The sequence below is a fragment of the Seriola lalandi genome, unplaced genomic scaffold (assembly GCF_002814215.2).
Source record: "Seriola lalandi dorsalis isolate HSWRI2012SDOR001 ecotype SW California unplaced genomic scaffold, Sedor1 jcf7180002054474, whole genome shotgun sequence".
Classification (NCBI taxonomy): Eukaryota; Metazoa; Chordata; class Actinopteri; order Carangiformes; family Carangidae; genus Seriola; species Seriola lalandi.
Window position 1 is genome coordinate 283171 of NW_019525027.1, and position 18341 is coordinate 301511.

At 41.7% G+C, this 18341-nt stretch overlaps 1 protein-coding gene across 4 annotated transcripts in view; it reads left to right on the forward strand.

The window, feature by feature from the left end:
• The window catches only part of cd276 (CD276 molecule), a 64674-nt gene that overhangs the window by 17945 nt on the left and 28388 nt on the right, over positions 1-18341 (forward strand). For all 4 annotated transcript variants that reach the window (XM_023412026.2, XM_023412025.2, XM_023412024.2 and 1 more), the window contains one exon: positions 1643-1939. In XM_023412026.2, the coding sequence (XP_023267794.1) occupies positions 1643-1939 (297 nt within the window). The remainder of the gene's footprint in view (positions 1-1642; positions 1940-18341) is intronic.

Consider the following 18341-nt stretch of genomic DNA (forward strand, 5'->3'; position numbering starts at 1 on the left):
GAATCCTGCATTCCTCACTATGCAGCCTAATCGCATCTTTTGTTAGACTTTTCCTGCCTGATAAATGCCCACGTTTCAAACTGCATGCCCCCAGTCTGTATCTCAGGCTTTGCGCAACTGTTTCCACAGACAGAATAGTACTGCTGATGATCAGTAAAAGAATCTTCATCTGTAAAGTTGGCGTATTATTCCTGACTTTCCCCCCATTTTAGAGTACAAGATTTTTATTTTAAATTTCCCAACAACTAAACAAATTAAATAAATGCTGTTTTAATGATTCTGTATGTAGTATACAGTAATCTGCAGTATGTTCAGTGTGATGACTAGATAATGAATAAATGCTGAATTGATTTGACCCCAGTGCTTATGCACACGTATACACTAATAGTATGCAATAAAATGTATCGTACATTTACTAACGTAGACTGTGATTTAGGATTGTTTCTTCTCACAAGACGTGAACAGGTGATAAACAGTTTCCTGAGGGATGCTGAGGAGTGTCTCTGGTCAAGAAGCGCTGATTGTGGTCTCTGTCATGGTCAATATCTGCTGACTTTGATTATTAGTTGTTGTTACGGTCAATCAGCCATCACTAACACCTTCTCTGCTGTGTGACTACATTGCCCACCTTCACAGCTGAGGGCCTTTTATTTATTTATAATGATACTGTGTGCCTTTCCTTCCTTCTCACGTTTCTGTGTCTGTTGTGAGGTTGTTTCTGTATTCTCCAAGGATGGATGTGCATTAGGCGGAGTTAATGAATAACATTTTTTTTTTTTCTCCTGGCCTGGGAGAGGAAAAACAATGTCTCCAACAGTGACAAATTGGCTCAGTTTTATGCATTAGATTTATAGATGTTCTATTTTTAGCCAGCATTTATAGTTAACATTGTAGACTTCCTTCATGCTGTGCTGGAAGAAAATGAAATGAGCACTCGATGGAAGTCTGCCTGTCAGTCAAATGGACAGCTGGGAAAGTTAGTGCGTACCACGCTAAATCTGCCTTTGTGTTGAGAGTCCACTTTTAAAATAAAACCCCCAAAAAAACCCCCCAAAAAAACACAGCTCAGTCAAACTTATTTCATCTCGCCCTCAGCTCCACCCCATTGTTTGCTGTGCGTTGATTGGTTCTGGGAATACAGCAGCCTCTTTCTTCGCCACCTCTGTACTCGTGTTCTAGCTTCGGGGATTGGAGGAGCGTGATGTCAGCCTCGTCTGACGATTCACCGCTCACCTCCACCAGTCTGCACTCTTTTCCACGCCATAGGCTGAGTCGTCCCAAATCTCTGCGCTTGCCAGTTTTCTCCCAGGCCTGCCCACCTCCGCCTCCCGGCTGGCACCGTATTTCCTTTCTGGGAGTGGCTCAGTGCTTTGGCTCTCTAGAGAGAGCGGCGTTAGAGTGTAGGGATGCAGCATCAGGATGTGACACAGATGCTGTCTGTGTCTGTGGGATCGTAAGCACTGTGTTATGCTAAGCTCCCTAAACATAATTAAGAATTTAATGGGAATCATGTCAAACAGTTCCCAGGGTGACTCTCACTGCAGAGAATCTAGCTAAATTCAGTATGTATCTGCTGTTCCCCTCTCCCATTCCTCACCCACCCCCTCCTCTTCTTTCTGTGTACAACTCCTCTCTCTCTTAGCCCCCTACTCCAAGCCTGTGGTGACTTTGGAGCCTGAATCCAACCTGCGGCCAGGCGATGAGGTGGCCCTGACTTGCGAGGCCTACGGTGGTTTTCCTGAGGCGGGTGTCATATGGCAGGATGGAGGCGGTCGCAACCTGACGGACAATATCACCACTTCATTGGTGGCCAATGAGGAAGGGCTGTTCACCATGACCAGCGTGCTGACAGTCGTGCTGGAGCCCAATAGTACCTACAGCTGCAGACTGATCAACCCGCTGCTGGGCGAGGATGGCTACGCCTTTGTCACAATCACAGGTGGGTGTGGGTCTTCATCTCCCTTTATAAATAGCTTCTAGGTCTCTCAGTCGATATTGTCACCTTCATTCTAGTACAAACTAAACAAACTAATATTCACTGGCTTCCTGCAGTGCTTGAATGTTACCAGCAAAGACTAATCTTGTTTTCAGTCATGCCTACGCAGAGTTTCTCATTAAAGTCTTGCATGCTTTTGTGAATCAATCTGTCATTTGAATTTTATGCCATAAAGACTTTTTTCTTTGTCTTTCCAAGTCTCTTTGTTTCCTGCGTAGGGAAACAGTTCAGCTCCAAAGAAATGAATGAGAAATAATGAAATGTCCAATTATGGTCCAATAAGCATAACCCATTAGTTCTTGTGGATCATTAAATGAGATCAGTGGGTGATTATTTCCCAGAGGAAAAAGTCAAATAGTTATTCATCACATATTTCAAAAGGTAATACAGTAATAAAAGATTGGGCAAGATGGAGTGATTGGTCTTCGAGTGACTCTCTGCAGGAAATGTTTGCTAACCAAGAAGGAGATTGATATGTTTGCCTTTCTCTGATTGTTTGATGAAATCTTGAGCTGTGTGTGTGACAGTACCTATATGATAGATCTAATGGTTTCCTCAACCCAACCACTGCCCATGTCCCCCCTGGCCCTGCTGGTGTACTCTATGTGTTAAGTGCAAGGAGAGTGCCGTGTAAGGTGGGCCAAGGCTGGGTCTCTAATGGGAGCAGCACTGTGTAAAATGGCTCATAAATAAGTAGAGGTGGCCCGAGTCTGCTCTCTGAGCTGGAGCTGGTGCTGGAGCTGGGGCTGTTGAGGCGGAGGTCGAGGCAGAGGTCAGGGAGTGCTGCTCCACTGGGCTGGGAAATGACTGTGCTGTCTGGAAACAGGATGGCCGATTGGCAGGGCAGGCTTGCTGGACAGCTGAGGGAGGGTGGCCTTTATAACGGTTTGGTTGGCCACTTTCAAAACAGCACAGATAACCGGTCAGACGGACCATTGGGGGAGTGGAAAGGTATTAAACACATGGTGAGAATGAAATACGACTGTGAGGTAACAGTGTTAAAATAGTCTGAGGCTGCTATAACCCCTCTCCCTTTGCTGGATTGATGCACTATTTCAGGTTTGGTTGAAACAGATATGATCGTTTTATTGCCTTTCAAGTCAGTTTTTTTGTCTTCTTTACTTCCCCTCTAAAAAGGAGATGCTCACTTTGAAAAAAAAAAAAAGATATAGTCATCTGGATTGGTGACTGAGATTGTCATGCATTTTTAAAAAAAAAAACTTTTTTCAAGAGAGGTGATGTGCAACACTGACAATGTCATTTCCATTGTTTTACTTTCCTTTTCTTCTGTACCATTGAGTTTAAAACCATACATACCTTGTAACTACAGGTTGGTTCCCTGATGTGAATGTGAAAATCTTTAAATTTCAATGGTGGTGGTGATTTGTCATCAGTATAGAGAGAGGTTGTTGACTGTTAGCTAGCGTCATCACCGACAACCTCTTTGTGTTTGACTTGAGACCTGTTGTTGCCTCCTAGCTGAGCATGCACCCTCTGTTGGTGCCATTTGAGTGAACACTTTACGTATAAATTTCATTCACTCATCTATGATTCAAATCGGTTGCACAAATATGAGTGGCACAAACCCTCCCAGGTGCACCCTTGCTTACACAACTGTTCAACGTACCTGAGTTAAAGGAGGAAGCTACTGGAAGGATTAAATATAATATTTGAGCAATTTTATAGGCTTTCATTGTCATTTTCTTTAGTCACAGTGTCATTGTGCTGCTGTTTCCCAAGCTCAAAAAAAAGAAGGAATCAGTCTTAACAGACCCAGACAAAGAAAACAACCAAGGGCAAAACAGACTGAAAAAAGAAGCCCAGCTAAAGAGCACTGGTGTTGTTGACGTGTGATGCAGTAAAGACTGAAAGAGAGACAGCAACAGAAGCAAATCCACTAATAAACTGAGGAAGACCCTTAATTAAAACGGTGGTGATCGTGATTTTCAGCAACAGGGTATACGTGAATAAGAGTAATTTCTCAGCAGGAGCACCAGCACAGCTTGATGATGGCCCAAGTTGTTGGTAAACACACAGAAGATTTACAGTATTTTGTGTGCTGCGATACAAGGAGGCTTGTTTGAAATGAAAATGTATTTGCATTTGTTTACAACAGCTGGTGTGTGCTTAACAGCTTCTGTAATTAATTTTGACCTAGCAGAACTCTTCTGCTGGAGTAGCAGAGTGTGGAGTGTGCCGAGCTTGAGTTGATATAGCGAACACACTTGCTTGCTGTATACACACCGCACACCAAACTCAGGCAGTGGAGAATCCTATTATAAGAATGGGTGAAATCTGCTTAAAATTCTAAATGGACTATGAGAGTGGAAAAAAAAACTGAGTAAGAAATAGGAGAGTAAGTAAAGAGAGAGAGATGGGGGATGGGGGATGGGGATTGGGGGGGTGGAGGGGTGGGTAGAGAGTGAACAAGCATGTTAAAATTTCACACTCTCCCCAATCTCTGATTGAAAAATTACAATAGTAATACAAATCTCCCCCAGGCAGAACAGGAGTTTGACAAGGTTAATTTTGAGAAAATGAACCCTTTACCCACACTGAGTGGAGCACCATGTGGGCTGGCATGAGCTGCACTTTGAGAGTCGGTGTTAAGTCACCCATGTTAATCTTGCCTCTTTTATAGTCACCACCAATTTAGCTACCTCACCAGCAACATCCACACTGTCAACAACATATGCACACGGCACAATCACACTATTATCAGGCATCTCAGAGACGGTTATTTTTGTAAACACATGCCCTGCGGAGTGCTGGTCAGTTTTTCAGCCGAGCTGTGGAGCAGGCAGTGTTGTTGTGTTGCTGGGATATTGATAGATTCTGCAGAGTGTAGCAGGGCTTAGTTGCGGGGAGACCCATAGGAACAGCTGGTATTAATGAACAGTCGAATGATGGAAAGGAGCAGCTTCAGTCCTCAAATGAACCGTGGCCTGTGTGCTTGCCTGGCCAGTGTGCTTGTGTACCGGCTCCTCCTCTTCCTCCTCCTCCCCCTCCGCCTGTCTTGATGGCTTGCACTGTCTCACACTTCCAGCCTATTTTGTCCACTTTGTTGTCCTCAAAAAGAATAATGTTTTTGGAGTTTTGGGGGATCAAGAGTCTATATCCTATCATTTTTTACTGATCCTTTTCTGAATGTGGAGCTTTAGCTATGTATCCCATCTACTGGAGCTGTGTGATTGCAGTGTGTAGTCTGATGGCTGGGTTTCAGGGCCTGTCACTGAACACCCCTTCCAGCACCACCCCCACTCCGTCTGCTTGCTCTCTCAATGAGGATGGCGCCATTTCCCCGGCATCACTCTGCTGGCACAGCATTTACAGTGAACAGTGTGCGGATGGAGATAGATCGAAAGGGGAAAAGAAGGAGATAGAGAGATGAGGCAGGAAGATAGAGAGAGGGAGCTAGGGAGACAGGGTTAGGAGGGGTGAGAAGTGGATGACAGGAAGCAAGATGGAGACGAAAACGTTTGCTGAGCTCAGAGTTGTGGCACTACGGCCTGACAGGCAGGAGATGAACTCGCTGACGGGGAGGGAGATCACCCCACGTGGTGTAGAACACTTTCTGCTGAATTTTACTATCTAGCTGGCATTCTCTAGCTTTCACTGGGCAGCACAGTGGCTCAGTGGTTAGCACTGTTGCTTCACAGTAAGAGGATCCCAGATTTGCGTCCCAGTCTCAGTCCTGTCTGTGGGACATTAGCATGCTTGCCCCATGTTTGTGTGGGTTTCCAGGGCATGCTTGTTATTTCATCAGCCATTCCAAAGACATACAAGTGGTTGCACGTTTTAGAAAGTCCAAACTTGCTTCAGTTTTACCACTTAGGACAAATGTATAAAAGCGTATTTGTTAGTCCACAAGACCAAATGTTAGCTAAGATATAGGACAAATTGAATTTAATTATTAGAGAATGTCTTTTTCATTCAATGCATTCTTCTTAATTGTCAAAACTTGTGCCCTACCTTACCCACAATGCAACTTGACTGGCAAAAGTTTTGTCAGAGATTTTGATATGTTATGCTTGTAGCAGCTAATATAGCCTCAAGCAGAGATAAGGAGCCGGCTACAGAGGTCTGGTAAGCTCACTTCTTTTCTACACACTCCCAGATTTTTTCATTTTCAAACTTGGGGCAATTTATTGGACTTCGCACAGCTCTTCACACTTCACAAAGCCTGTAAACAGAATTTCATGTGGCACATCAGTGGAGTTTCCCTTTAAAACAATACTCACATGCTCGTGTTGGGAAGTAATCTCATCACGGCTAGTATATGGACCAAAGAAATGATTATAGTGGTTTAGGGTTGGACGATATGTTGAAATTTTACAACCTGCCACCATCAGTCCAACAACCGGCAATTAGGATATATCTGCGTAATTGGTGGCAGTGCAAGGGGTGAGGCAAGGGGGAGTCCCCACTGCCATTTTCAGCAGATGCAACCATGGGAGAGATTGTTGGAAAAAGAATTTAAAAAAAAACAATAAGAAAAAAAAAAAAATCACCTAGTTGAGATTATTTTGGTTTTAAACCAGATGCAGCCGCCTAGCCGAAAGGCCTAAATGAATAAATTTGCTATCTTTGTGAACATATAGTTCTGGTAAAAGATTCTAACACTTCCAATTTACATTTGCGAATACACCATCTTACTGAAAACACTAGGCTATCACTGAGAGCAGCAGCCCCTCAGCTACTACTGAACAACCCCCAATCCACCAGCCCGAAATCATCCCTAAAAAAACAACCCACAGTTGACTTAACCAATCACCAATCGCCAATATATTTGTCCAATCACATAACTCTATAGTGGCCAAAAACAAACAAATAAGTCTGGTTAGGATCCCCCTCCTTTAATCTGTAAGATAGTCAAGGAGGACAAAGGACACACAAGGACACTCAGAACAAAACACACACAATCACAAACTAAAGAAAACGGGGAAAAACTGTGAAACTATTTCTTTCTTTGCCCATAGGTGGCAACATCAAAGTGTCTGCACCTGCAAGTTTGAACTGCAAGTGTGTTTTTTCTTGCCTATAGGTGGCATGACTGGATGAAACTGTTTGGGCAAAGATTTATTTTTTGTGCATCCACATTACCGTGTCCTTTTTTGTCAGATGGGTTTTTAACCAACCGTCATGGACCCTCACCCTGGCCTTCTTTGCTGTTAGTATTAATCTCCCCTGAATCTACTGGAGTCCACACACTCTGTTAAGAGTATTCCATCAACTTCATGTAAGGTGTCTGTGCAGAAACACGTGGTCGCTTATTCCACGTCTACTCCCTTGTGCAGGAATAAATGAGAAATACACTGTACTTTTCACCCATGTCTTCTAGATCACATTCATACACATCACACATTTCCTCAGTGTGCAGTCAGATCCTCTCAGTTTCCCCGGGACCCTTCAGATTCTCTTTTCTAAGACGGCTTATTCTACTCCTGGTACAATACTGTTTTTGTGGGACATATATCCCCAAGGAGAGCATTTGTTACTGCATGATTGGGAAGCACAGGCGGGCTAAACCAACCTTCACTGGATAAATCAAGGTTAAAAAACATCTTTAATTGGTATATAAACATTGACCTTTATCCTGGAGATGGAATCTAACACAGGTGGTAATTGTAGGTGGTCTGTGAGAGCATCAAGCTATTCATCATGCAGTTTTTTTTTTCTTCTTCATTAGACATGTGCCAGCTTGCTCCTTTTACTTGACTATGTTATTATGTCTTCAGAGCTTGATCCTGACAGCACATTGTCATCTAAACAGCTACCTGCCGTGCTTACTCGAGCCATGAAGTGCTCATTCTAATATTGTTTCTAAGAAGTCCCCCCAGTGAGTGTTTTCTCAGAATATTGTCTCATAAATTGTGTTTTTTTCAACAGAACCTCTGAACATATTGTGTGACAGTTTGCAACATTTTTGTGTGTTAAATCAGAGTAAAAGCATTTCTGAGCTAGCGTTGCCAAAGGGCCAAACAGAAAAATGCAGAGATCTGCTGGTTCAAAGGTTCTCTCATTAGAGCAACTGTTGTGGTGAATTTACAATAATTGAGATTATTCTTGAAGTATTTTACAAGCATGTTTTGCGCCTTTCTCTGGTAGGATCTTCTATCAAAAGCTCTGTCAATCAACTTTGGGGGTAATATGTTGTCCAAAAATCATGTTTTTGCTTCCAGCTTCTATAACAAACCACTGTGCCTGTCCTTGTTCTCTGCTGAATGAGGACTAATTTAAATGCAATTAACAGAGCCTTCTGAGAAGCAGAAAACAGCAGTATAAATGAATTTGTTGTCAGTAGAGCAGCAAGCAGGCAACTTTCCCGACGGAGCACTGTATTAATTAGTGTCCAGTGCACAAACAGGCTTTCTTTCTCTTGCTGAATGCGTGCTCTGTCTTATCAGGAGCCCAGCCAGGGAAAACAACCGAATAGACAGATGAAGTAATGTAGGCAATCTAAAATAAATTCAGGTGGGCAGCAATGGCACCATTGTAAGCACATTAATTCCTATCAGGATTATTAACTCGGGCCACTTGCCGCTGTCAGTACTGTGAGACGTTTGAACGTCCTCTTCTGGGCCTTCAGTATAGGAAATTTTATCCCTGTATTATGGCCTGGGCAAAGTTATTTGTCATGCTCCCAGTCTTACTGTTAGCGGCTCTGAGGGATTGTTTGGCTGGATTCAGTTGTGGGCAGTCTCTGGTCTGTGTGCTGCTCTTTTAGAATGGTACAATCAGAAAGATAAAATGAGCTCCTCTCTTTTGTGCTGGGATTTATATCCTTTATTCCAGCCTCCTCTCTGCCATCTTGACTTTTTAGGCTTTTTTTGTCCTGTTCAGGTGTCAAAATACTTATATATACTTATATACTTATTTTTTGACACAATTAAAAGCTATATTGATATAGTATTTCCTCCTGGACAGTGAGTAGTCCTCTTTAATATGTATTTGTTCTGTTAGAAAAGGTCATCAGTCTGTGCGTGTGCATGCAGAGTACATATGTGCATATATGCTTACGGTTTGTGTTTGTCTACCTGCGTACACCTTGAGTTTATTCCTGTCTTCCGCGTGTTGGTATGGGTGTGATCAAAAACAGTGTCCCATTTTTTTTTTTCAAAACCATCATATCATGGCAGTGTAACACCCTCTCTCCCCCTCCCCCTCCCCCCCCACCTCCCGCCACCATCCCACAAACAGCAGTCTGACATCTTTATGTCTGTCCCCAGCCTGGTAGAAACCTGTCTCTCTCTGTCCTCCCTCGCTTTCCTTTTCAGGACACTGTATTTATGATGGCAGTAAATGCACAAAAGCCCTCTTTTGTTATTGATCGGGTTCATTTTGATTTGGACTCACAGCAAGGACTATCATTGGGACCGGTGGGGCCCTGCAGTGTACATTTCACACAGCTCCCTCTAAATCCTGTAAGAGGGATTGGTTTCGGGAGGTCTGGCATCAGTCTTGGCTTCACGATATGAAATCATATTAGTTTCAGCTTTTCAGAGTCACTGGGAGAATAGCCACCAACAAATGGCTGGGCACGCCTTCAAAGTTTGGTTATTTAATTATTCAGCCCGTTTATTTGATGTTTAAACTCTGCACCTGATAACACCATGAATTATTGTCCTGCAAAGGATGTTTGCAAACCTCAGTAAATTGCTTTGTTCTGTGCATGCAAACAGTCCAAATTAGTGGCTGGCTACACACAAAGAGCATTGTCTAGCGCTATAATGTGTTTTCAATTAGGAGGCGTTGAGAGATTTAGCTTATTCTCGGGATAGGTGGCTCTTTTCTTCGATAGCTCTAGAGACTAGTAATTGATTACCAAGTGTGAAATGGAAGTTAAGAACGGACTGAGTGTGGCTGTGTCCCAAAGGAGAGGAGTTTCGAGCGGGTATGGTGTTCAACTCGCTCACCTCCCTCTGTACTGACAGCTCGACTTGAAACTACGTAAGCACTCACTGACTCACTGCGTGATGAGAAACGCACCTATTACAGAGCCCTTTATTTCAACCCCAGTTTCAAATATCACAGTAATGACTGTGATTAAGCCACGCTGCAGCCGTGCTCCTTATGATACCAGTTTGAATGGACAGCAGCTTGCAATGACTCACATCCCCTTCAGGTTGCATTAATATCTTCCCGCAGGCTCGGACTCCGTAGCCACGTCTGTCTCCCCAGAGCCTGACAACTTGCAGCTCATTACAGACAAACTATCTATGAGGAAACAAACTTGCTCCTCTTACCTTATTAATATTGTCAACTGTGTTTAATTTCATCACTTGCCCTCCTCGTGTGTGTTGCCGCAGTAAGTGCAACTCTCTGTCAACGGCAGAGACAGCTCAGTGACCCACACCGCAAGGGTCTGTCATATCTATAATGTATCTCTCTGGATGCTTTCAGCCACTTATTCTACCAGATGAAGAGTGATGCCATTTGTAATGTTGGGTCGTTTTCCTGATGTGGTTGTTAGAGGGGTTAAGCAATCCAAACAGGGTGATACTGCTGAAAGTGTGTGAGAGTACAATGGCTATGTTGTGAAACAAAGAAATTCAGCTTAACTGAAGACGGATGTTTGGAAATGGAGTAAAAATTGAACAATTTTAACACTAATATTATTTAAAACAATGTCTGTCCATTAAATATACAATAAGGCTATGGCCAGCTGGTGGTCAGAGACTGGATAAAGGGCGAAGCAGCTAGTCTGCGTTTGCCCAAAGCCAACAAAATCTATTTAAGAGCATTTCCAAAGCTCAATAATTAAACATTTTTATTTTGTTGTGGTAAAAAACTGAAGCTTACCTGTAGACTTACTTTGACCATACAGAAATCAGAATATAATCAATATTCTCTCAGTGAGAGGGCAAATAATCTTTAATAAGTTTCCCAAAATGTTAAGTATTCCTTGACTATATCATAAACACCATTTATCATCCAAAGTCAGTCAAATATTAGTTATACGAACCTTGTTATGTAAACTGGAGATGGAGAAAATTCAATTATGATATAAATTATATTACACGTTTTCTGCACTATGTACTGTATACTCTTAAAAGAGGTGTCTCATTTTCAATGTTTTTTCCTGTTCAGGATCCCACAAATTGTCATTGTAACACAGCAGGCACGCTGACAACTGATGTCCTTGGATTTCAATATTTCACTGCATCTCAATAGGACCACGTGACATAATGTGATGACATAGTGGGGGCCCGATGATGTAAATGGTTATAGGTTTGAAAAATGTGCTGCTTCAGCAGAGTGATGACTTACATCCAGAGATGAAAGTAAGTGTGTCCTGTTTTGTATTGTGTACCACGAGAAGAATTAGTGCCGGTACTCCAAAGCAGGGAAAGAAGCTGTCAAGGTTACAGAGTAAAATAGGATTCAAGTTGTAATCCTCTACATTGTAAATCTGCCATTGATTCTGCAAGAATGTCTTAAATAATGTTTCTTCTAGTATTTTCTTGTTATTTATCAAATATTTTAAAGCAAGAGGACGGCAGCTTCAAAGACAACAGCAATGTCCATCGTAATAGTGTCAAAATGTGATTTACAGGGACGGTAAGAGGACAAACTAAATTTTACATTTGCTTCAAGGTCTCTCTGTCATTTAGGTGCATTGGGGCCATAGGGGTCTATTGTGTAACTGAAGAAAGAACAATACAGTGTACTGAGTGTTAGGAGCTTATTGCTGGGAGAGGTAATAATCCTCCATGTTGTGGTATGTGTGCTATTAAGCTGAGTGTATATTATGCATTGGACATATTTGCCATCGATGTGACTTACTTAAATCATGTCTCAGTGTTTCAAAGTAGTTTGGATGAGACATGGGACGTGAAAATTTCATCTCACAATTTTCCTGGCCAAAATAATTGCACGATTATATGTGATTTTACACAATATTATCACAATAATCATTCAAATATGATTGAAACTCTTAAAAAAAGGCTTTATAACATACTGAAATCACTTTACCTTACATTACATAACTTACCTTACAGCAGTTTACAAAATAACTCCTCCCCCTTCCCATGGGGATAAGTAATCTAAATCTCATCATCATTTCATCTCACCTGAAGAAGTGTCAGGTGTACTCTCCTCTTCTCCTCCTTTCTGATGCCTTGTTGCGGTGCTCTTCTTCAGCATCTCAGTGAAACTTACTACATACTTCCTTAGAATAGCTCGAGTCAAGTTCACCCTTCATCATCCACTTCATCTCTGTTGCCAGTCTTTACTGTTCTGCACCAGGAGCTCTGTTTTCTCCAGAGATCCTGATTTCCTCCCCACCAGAGTTGCACTGATTGCCTGTTGTTGGCTGAGGAACTGTTCCAATATCTCATAAGTTGATCCCCACCAAGTATTGATATCGTGGATCAGTGACTGCAGTGGGAGCAGCGCTACTTGCTTAGCCTTCAAATCGCTCTCTCTCTTCCAGCTCCTGGAGAACCCCTGGTTAAAGGTTGCGGCAGGCTCGGTTTGGAGCCTCGTCACACTTGTTCTTAAGGACTTTTGTGATGGCCTTGTTTAAATTGTGGCCAAAGCAACCAAGCCACAGGTCAGAGAACTTCTCAAAAAACCTTTTGCTTATGTGCAGCATTGTCTGTAGCGATGCACACTAATTGCTTTCCCACTCATTGATGTTATCAGCAGCATGAAGAGCAGGGTCTCTAAGTGGCTGGTTTCTAGTTTCCACTCTGGTGTTAGATAATGTATGATAAAGCTTATGTATGGTTCACCCACAACCCCACTGCTGGTCGATGGGTCAGCGGTGGCAGCATACCAAGTGGCCTCTGCCAACCTTCTGAAGACGTCAGCTTTCAGCTCGATGTACATTCATGGTACCTCTGTTCTGGGTAAGAACTGTCATGTTGGCACCTTTATACAGAGGAACAGCTTTGTTCATCAGCTTTAAAAAGCCAGGCTTTTGAACTATTTGAAATGGCATCATGTCTTTTGATATGAAATATGCCAATGCTTCATTTAGATGTATTGCGTACTTTGAGGTTGGTGCGTATAAGCCTCTTTTTGCACAGTTTATTTTATTGTAGGTTGCACAGTACTCTTTTTGTCATTATTGTCATTATTTTATTATTCACTTTTGCACAAGCTGTAATGATATGCTGATGCTGTATGTTGCTGTTTGTATGCTTTTTGTTTATTTTTCACTGAGTCCATTCTAACAAATTCTATCACTCAGAATGTTGATTGGATTGGATAACATTTGCGTAAAGTCCTATCTGAATATTTGCTGTAAAAATCCAGAAGTGTAAAGTTACTTGCGACGTTAACTAATTCTAACTTGCAGTAACATTAGCTATACCTGGAGTTTATCCCAATGATGGAAATTCACCACAATCTACTTATTGTGAGTGTTTTTGTCATGATGGAGGATAAAATCATCCCATCTCTAGTTTGGACACTGAAATTAGGAATATAATGTAAAATTGTGAAAATGTTTTTTATTTACCCAGAGAACGCTTGCTTAGCATGCATGCTGTTCATAGCAGTGGCCTGGTTCACATCACACCTGGGCGCAGCCACAGAGTCTTGTTCCGCCAGTCACTGAGCTCCACAAGAGGGTTAATGCCTTGGTCAGTGACAGCTTAACAGTAGCCTGCAGCCCTGTGGGTTGTTCTGTCCCATTTGTTTCATACTTCCTTTATTTCTTGCATCTCTCTCTACCTCTTTCCCGTTGCCCATTTTCTTCTTTTGCAGCCAGAAGGGAATAACAAGCATTTTTGGCAGAAATAATTTTTTTTTTTTTCATCAGTGTAAGACTCCGTTAGACTTCATCAGAATCTATTTACATAGCTCTAAGCCCTCAGTGTAGAGATCTTATAGTAAATACGGAGATAAATACCCTTATTTGTGCATTAGCTAGCCTCATTTCAGTCACAAAGTATTAGTTGTGTGGAAAAGTGCTACCCTTGTGGGACGGTGGTATGAACATATAGTCCCTGACTCCTCTCTCAGCCAGCGGCTGAGCATTTTCACAGGCTAAATAACTTGCTACACACAAGTTGTGAGACTGTGATTAGCTATATTCCACTGAGAGAGAGATTTACAGAGTCATTTTTTCAGTCTGTCCAAGATATCATATTTTAAAAGTGCTGGAAGGAGACAAAGTATATTTAAGCAATAAGCCATGAGAAGCTGTACTTGACAGTGATTTTGGAACAGCTTAGAGGCATTGTTATGGACTCTTCTAAAGGAACTGTCAAAGCACAGCCCCAAGTAGCTTTTTGCTTTTGTAAAATGACTGCATTAAAAAAAAAGTGTTAATGTGACATAAATTTTACATATTAATGTAATTTCAGTAATAAATAATGATACACTCCAGTTTGAGTGGTGATTTTGGTTTATAAGGTATTTTATAAGAACTTCAAGCACAGTCAATCAAAAGCACAGTCAGAAAACTGTTCTTTGTTTTAAACTCAATAATTGACTAAAGAGGAGCTGTATGTATTGATCCATCTGAGCCCTTAATGGACATGGTAAAGATGGTTCAGTGTTTAAAAGCCTAAAATCTTTGAAATATCTACTTAAATCATTTCCTCTGACAATGGAACGGACTGCCAGCGTGAAGACTGCAGTCATTTATTCAAGCTAGCAGTGAGTTAAGAGACTGCAAAAATGTCAGTGTGAAACAAACCTATAAGTCATCCTTCTAGCAAAATATGGTCGGCCTACAAGGCTACTAATGAGCTTGTTTAAGTTAAAATCATAAATCACAAACAGAGTTACACACTGGCATTGAATGGTATTAACCATATCTGTGTTTTGCTTTAGACTTTTCTTCGTTTAAGGAAGCCATTCTCCTCCCACCTGTCCTGTCTCCTCCCACCACCAAGCACATCACATTCTTGAAAATGCTTTGAATTAATCTAAACGCTGTTTTTTCTTTGACCGTAGCTGATGAGTGATGAAGAAGTTCAAAGCCTTATGTTAGTAAGGATCTGCCCTGAGAAATAAAATCAAATAAACCACCATGCCCCTGCTAGCATTAAGGGTGTTATTCACTTGCTAAACCTGACCTATGAAAGCAGCATCTATGTGGTTTCTACGGTGTTTATCTTTTTTTGCATCCAAACTAAGCAAATAATCACATGAAGAGGTTTGATTTTGTTCTTGAGATGAGCAGCTAACAGGAATGAGCTGACCTGCTCCAAAGTCTGTGCCCGGCCTAGCTCGAGTGCTTTGAGAATATTCATCTGTCTCTCCAGTAACCACCAAAGACTGCAGCAGAGGAAAATGAGAAATGCTGTTTTATAATGAGAGCCCTAGGCAAAGACATACAGAGACATGTCTTTTAAAAAAATCTGTCATTATATATTCTCCTAGTAATACTGCAGTGGGAGAAGCATACTAAGAACTTAGGCTCTTTGAAGAGGTCCAGGCAGTTCTTTAATGTTTCGGATAGAACTTGCATTGCTTTGTGATATAGGGCTAAGCTTATATCCTGTCATTTTGTATTCAGAGACGTTATCATGTAAGCAGCAACTGTTCTTGTGGATTTGAACTATGGCTTTGCTTCTTCAAAAACAAACACTGATACTTTAAAATGTGTGGATTACTTGTCAAAGTCTAACCAAAAGATTAAACAAAATCAACAGTGACTGTAAAAAGTTATGCAACAGATAAGACAATTTTTATAACTAGAGCACAATAAATACAAGGACTAAGTGTCGCAGCCGTTTAGCTTTGTCAGCTTCATAGCAATCTAAAGAGACAAAAAGCAAATGACTCTTACAAAAGCTAGTGCAACTACTGGGTGTGTTCCTGTCTTAAATGAATGTCTTGAATAGATGGCTCAGTAAGTGTCATGTTAAAGTTCATGTCCTGGATGATATTTCTCACCCACTTCGCACTATACTGATGCAACACAGGAGTTGTTTCAGCAATAGGTGTGCACTTCACAGACTAACTGCAGAGAGTTTCAACCTGCAGCTTGTTCTTGGTGCACTGAGCCTGATTGAAATAAGCACAATGGGAGTTAATGAGCCTTGTTTATGGTTTTATCTATGGACTGTATCACATACATAAAATAATATCCCACTATCAGCATGCACGGACAAAGTATGATCAGTGTCACACTTTAAAGCTGCACTGATCAATATTTTTATATTGACAGTGGATTGAATGAGTAAATGTAATGTGAAAGGAGCGACTTGAAGTAAAAAACACAGAATTATCACACCTGACTGTGCAGTTGCCCTCAATTCTATGGAGCATTTTAGCAACCGTCACCTCATTGTTTTGATGCTCTACTGGGCAGTTCAGTCTCACTGCTGTCATCATTTCCAGCTGCAGCAGGAGACAGTTTAAAAAAAAGAGAAAAAAAAGAAAAAGCTTTGATAAACCCACTGTATGCTTCTTGACCAGTATGGCAGGCTGACAGTGCTAGCAACTACCTTGTCAGCAGTGGGGCATTTAGCAGCTAAAGAGCAAGATATTTCTGGCAGGGGCTGGCGGAGAAAAAGAAAAGAGCTAAAAGAAGAATGAACATTAGACTTACATTTGTCCGGTGGCCAGAAACACAACCACAAATGAATGCTAATGTTGCTCTGGGTCTGCTGGATGTGGAATGTGTAGGTATTGGGTAACCGTTTTTACGTTCACCAGCACCAACAGCTTTATAAGGTGGTAATATGTCAATGTTGTGTTTACAGCTTGTAAAAAAATCATTAATATTGCTTTAAGAGGAACAGAAAGTAGCTCAAGTGTAGAGTAAAGTTTGGGTTTGCAGGATAAATGTGTACGCTGTGTTTTAAATGGCTATTTAGTCCTTTCATACCTATTTATCCTTGTTACTCTGCCTCCACTTGGCATTATCAAGCAGCCAGATAGTCTGTTTTGGTACTGATAGCTGTCACTAATAATTGTCTCCTACACATCCTCAGCATCTCGCAGGCAGCCCTTGTTTAAAAGCCAATTAAAAATGGAGACAACACAACATTGTAAACTGATTATTGCACCCAAGTTCCGCCTGCATTGGAGCGACCAGAAGAAAAAAAAAAAAAGAAAATCAATAGTCCACTCTGCCTCCAACATCTTAATGCCACTCTCAGTGGAGAGGCATGTGTGGAAGTGATGGAGTCTCTGTCAGTTACTAGACATCAGAGGAGTTTTTAATTGAGGCCCCAGTGGGGCTGGGAGGGACATGGGAGATGTTGAGAGAGAGCTAGCCTGGCTGGTGGTAGATGAGGTGGGCAGACCTGTTGTGAGACAGTATAGTCGTCTACTTTCATCTCTCTCCTAGATGAGGGCTGGCAATATGACATGAAATTTGAATCACAGTGTGTTTTAAATATGAAAATACCATGACGTATATCATGTTATATATATATAAATATATATGTTCCTCATAATTTCAATAGAATATGGTTGTAATGCACGACAAAACTCCGGGATGGTAGCAATTTATTACCTGACGTTAAAGCTATGATCAATTAAGTATTAATAGAGTTTCATACCTGGTGGAAATTAATAGCACACACTGCACAGGTGTGTGTGTGTGTGTGTGTATGTGTGCGTGCGTGCGTCGTTTGCTTCACTTTTTCTCAGCAGCTGCAGTATAAGTCTTTGTACAGTCACATTTTCTTTTGGGTAAAATAGTTGCGGGCCTGTTTTGTGTACCATGAATCCTGTGTTTTCACCGTGTCTCTCCACGGCTGACTTGTGTCATCATTTAGGACAGGCACTCTGGCAACAATGTCTGCATTGTGGTTTTTCTCTTTACACTGGTGCCAGCTCTGCTTGTGTCACAGCTGGAGCACATTCTCAAACATCCTTCATGCTTGCTGACATGTTTCCTCATGGTTTGCTCCTGTCTCTATTGTGCTGTCTGACTTCATTTCTTCACCCGCCCTTTTCTTTGCATGCAAATGTGCGTTTGTTTTAGTGTAAAACAGAAGCGTATGCTCGCTGGCCAACATGCAGTAAGCTCATGCTTGCCGTGCACTTTGACGTGACATTTAAAATCCATTCTGTACCAGAATGAATGGTGTAGCCAAATCCACATCAGGGCACGTATCTCCACCGGTGTGAAGTTTATTCGGGTTATACTGCCCACCTCTACCCCAGGCTTGTTTTATATATTCCTGCACAGAGCTATTACACATCCTCACACCCCTCTGCTTGTAATGTAGCATCTGTCTTGCTAACACGACAGCCATACAGTTGGCTCTGAGCTGTATACTCAGTTAATTAGCCAGTCTACTTGGTATGGGATTACCTTCAACTGTAAAGATGAGAAAATTCAACCTTGCTCCTGGCATATCTGAGTAAGACTTGGATTCATCCCTTCGAATGTGCTTGTGACTTAACACCCCCCCCCCCACACACA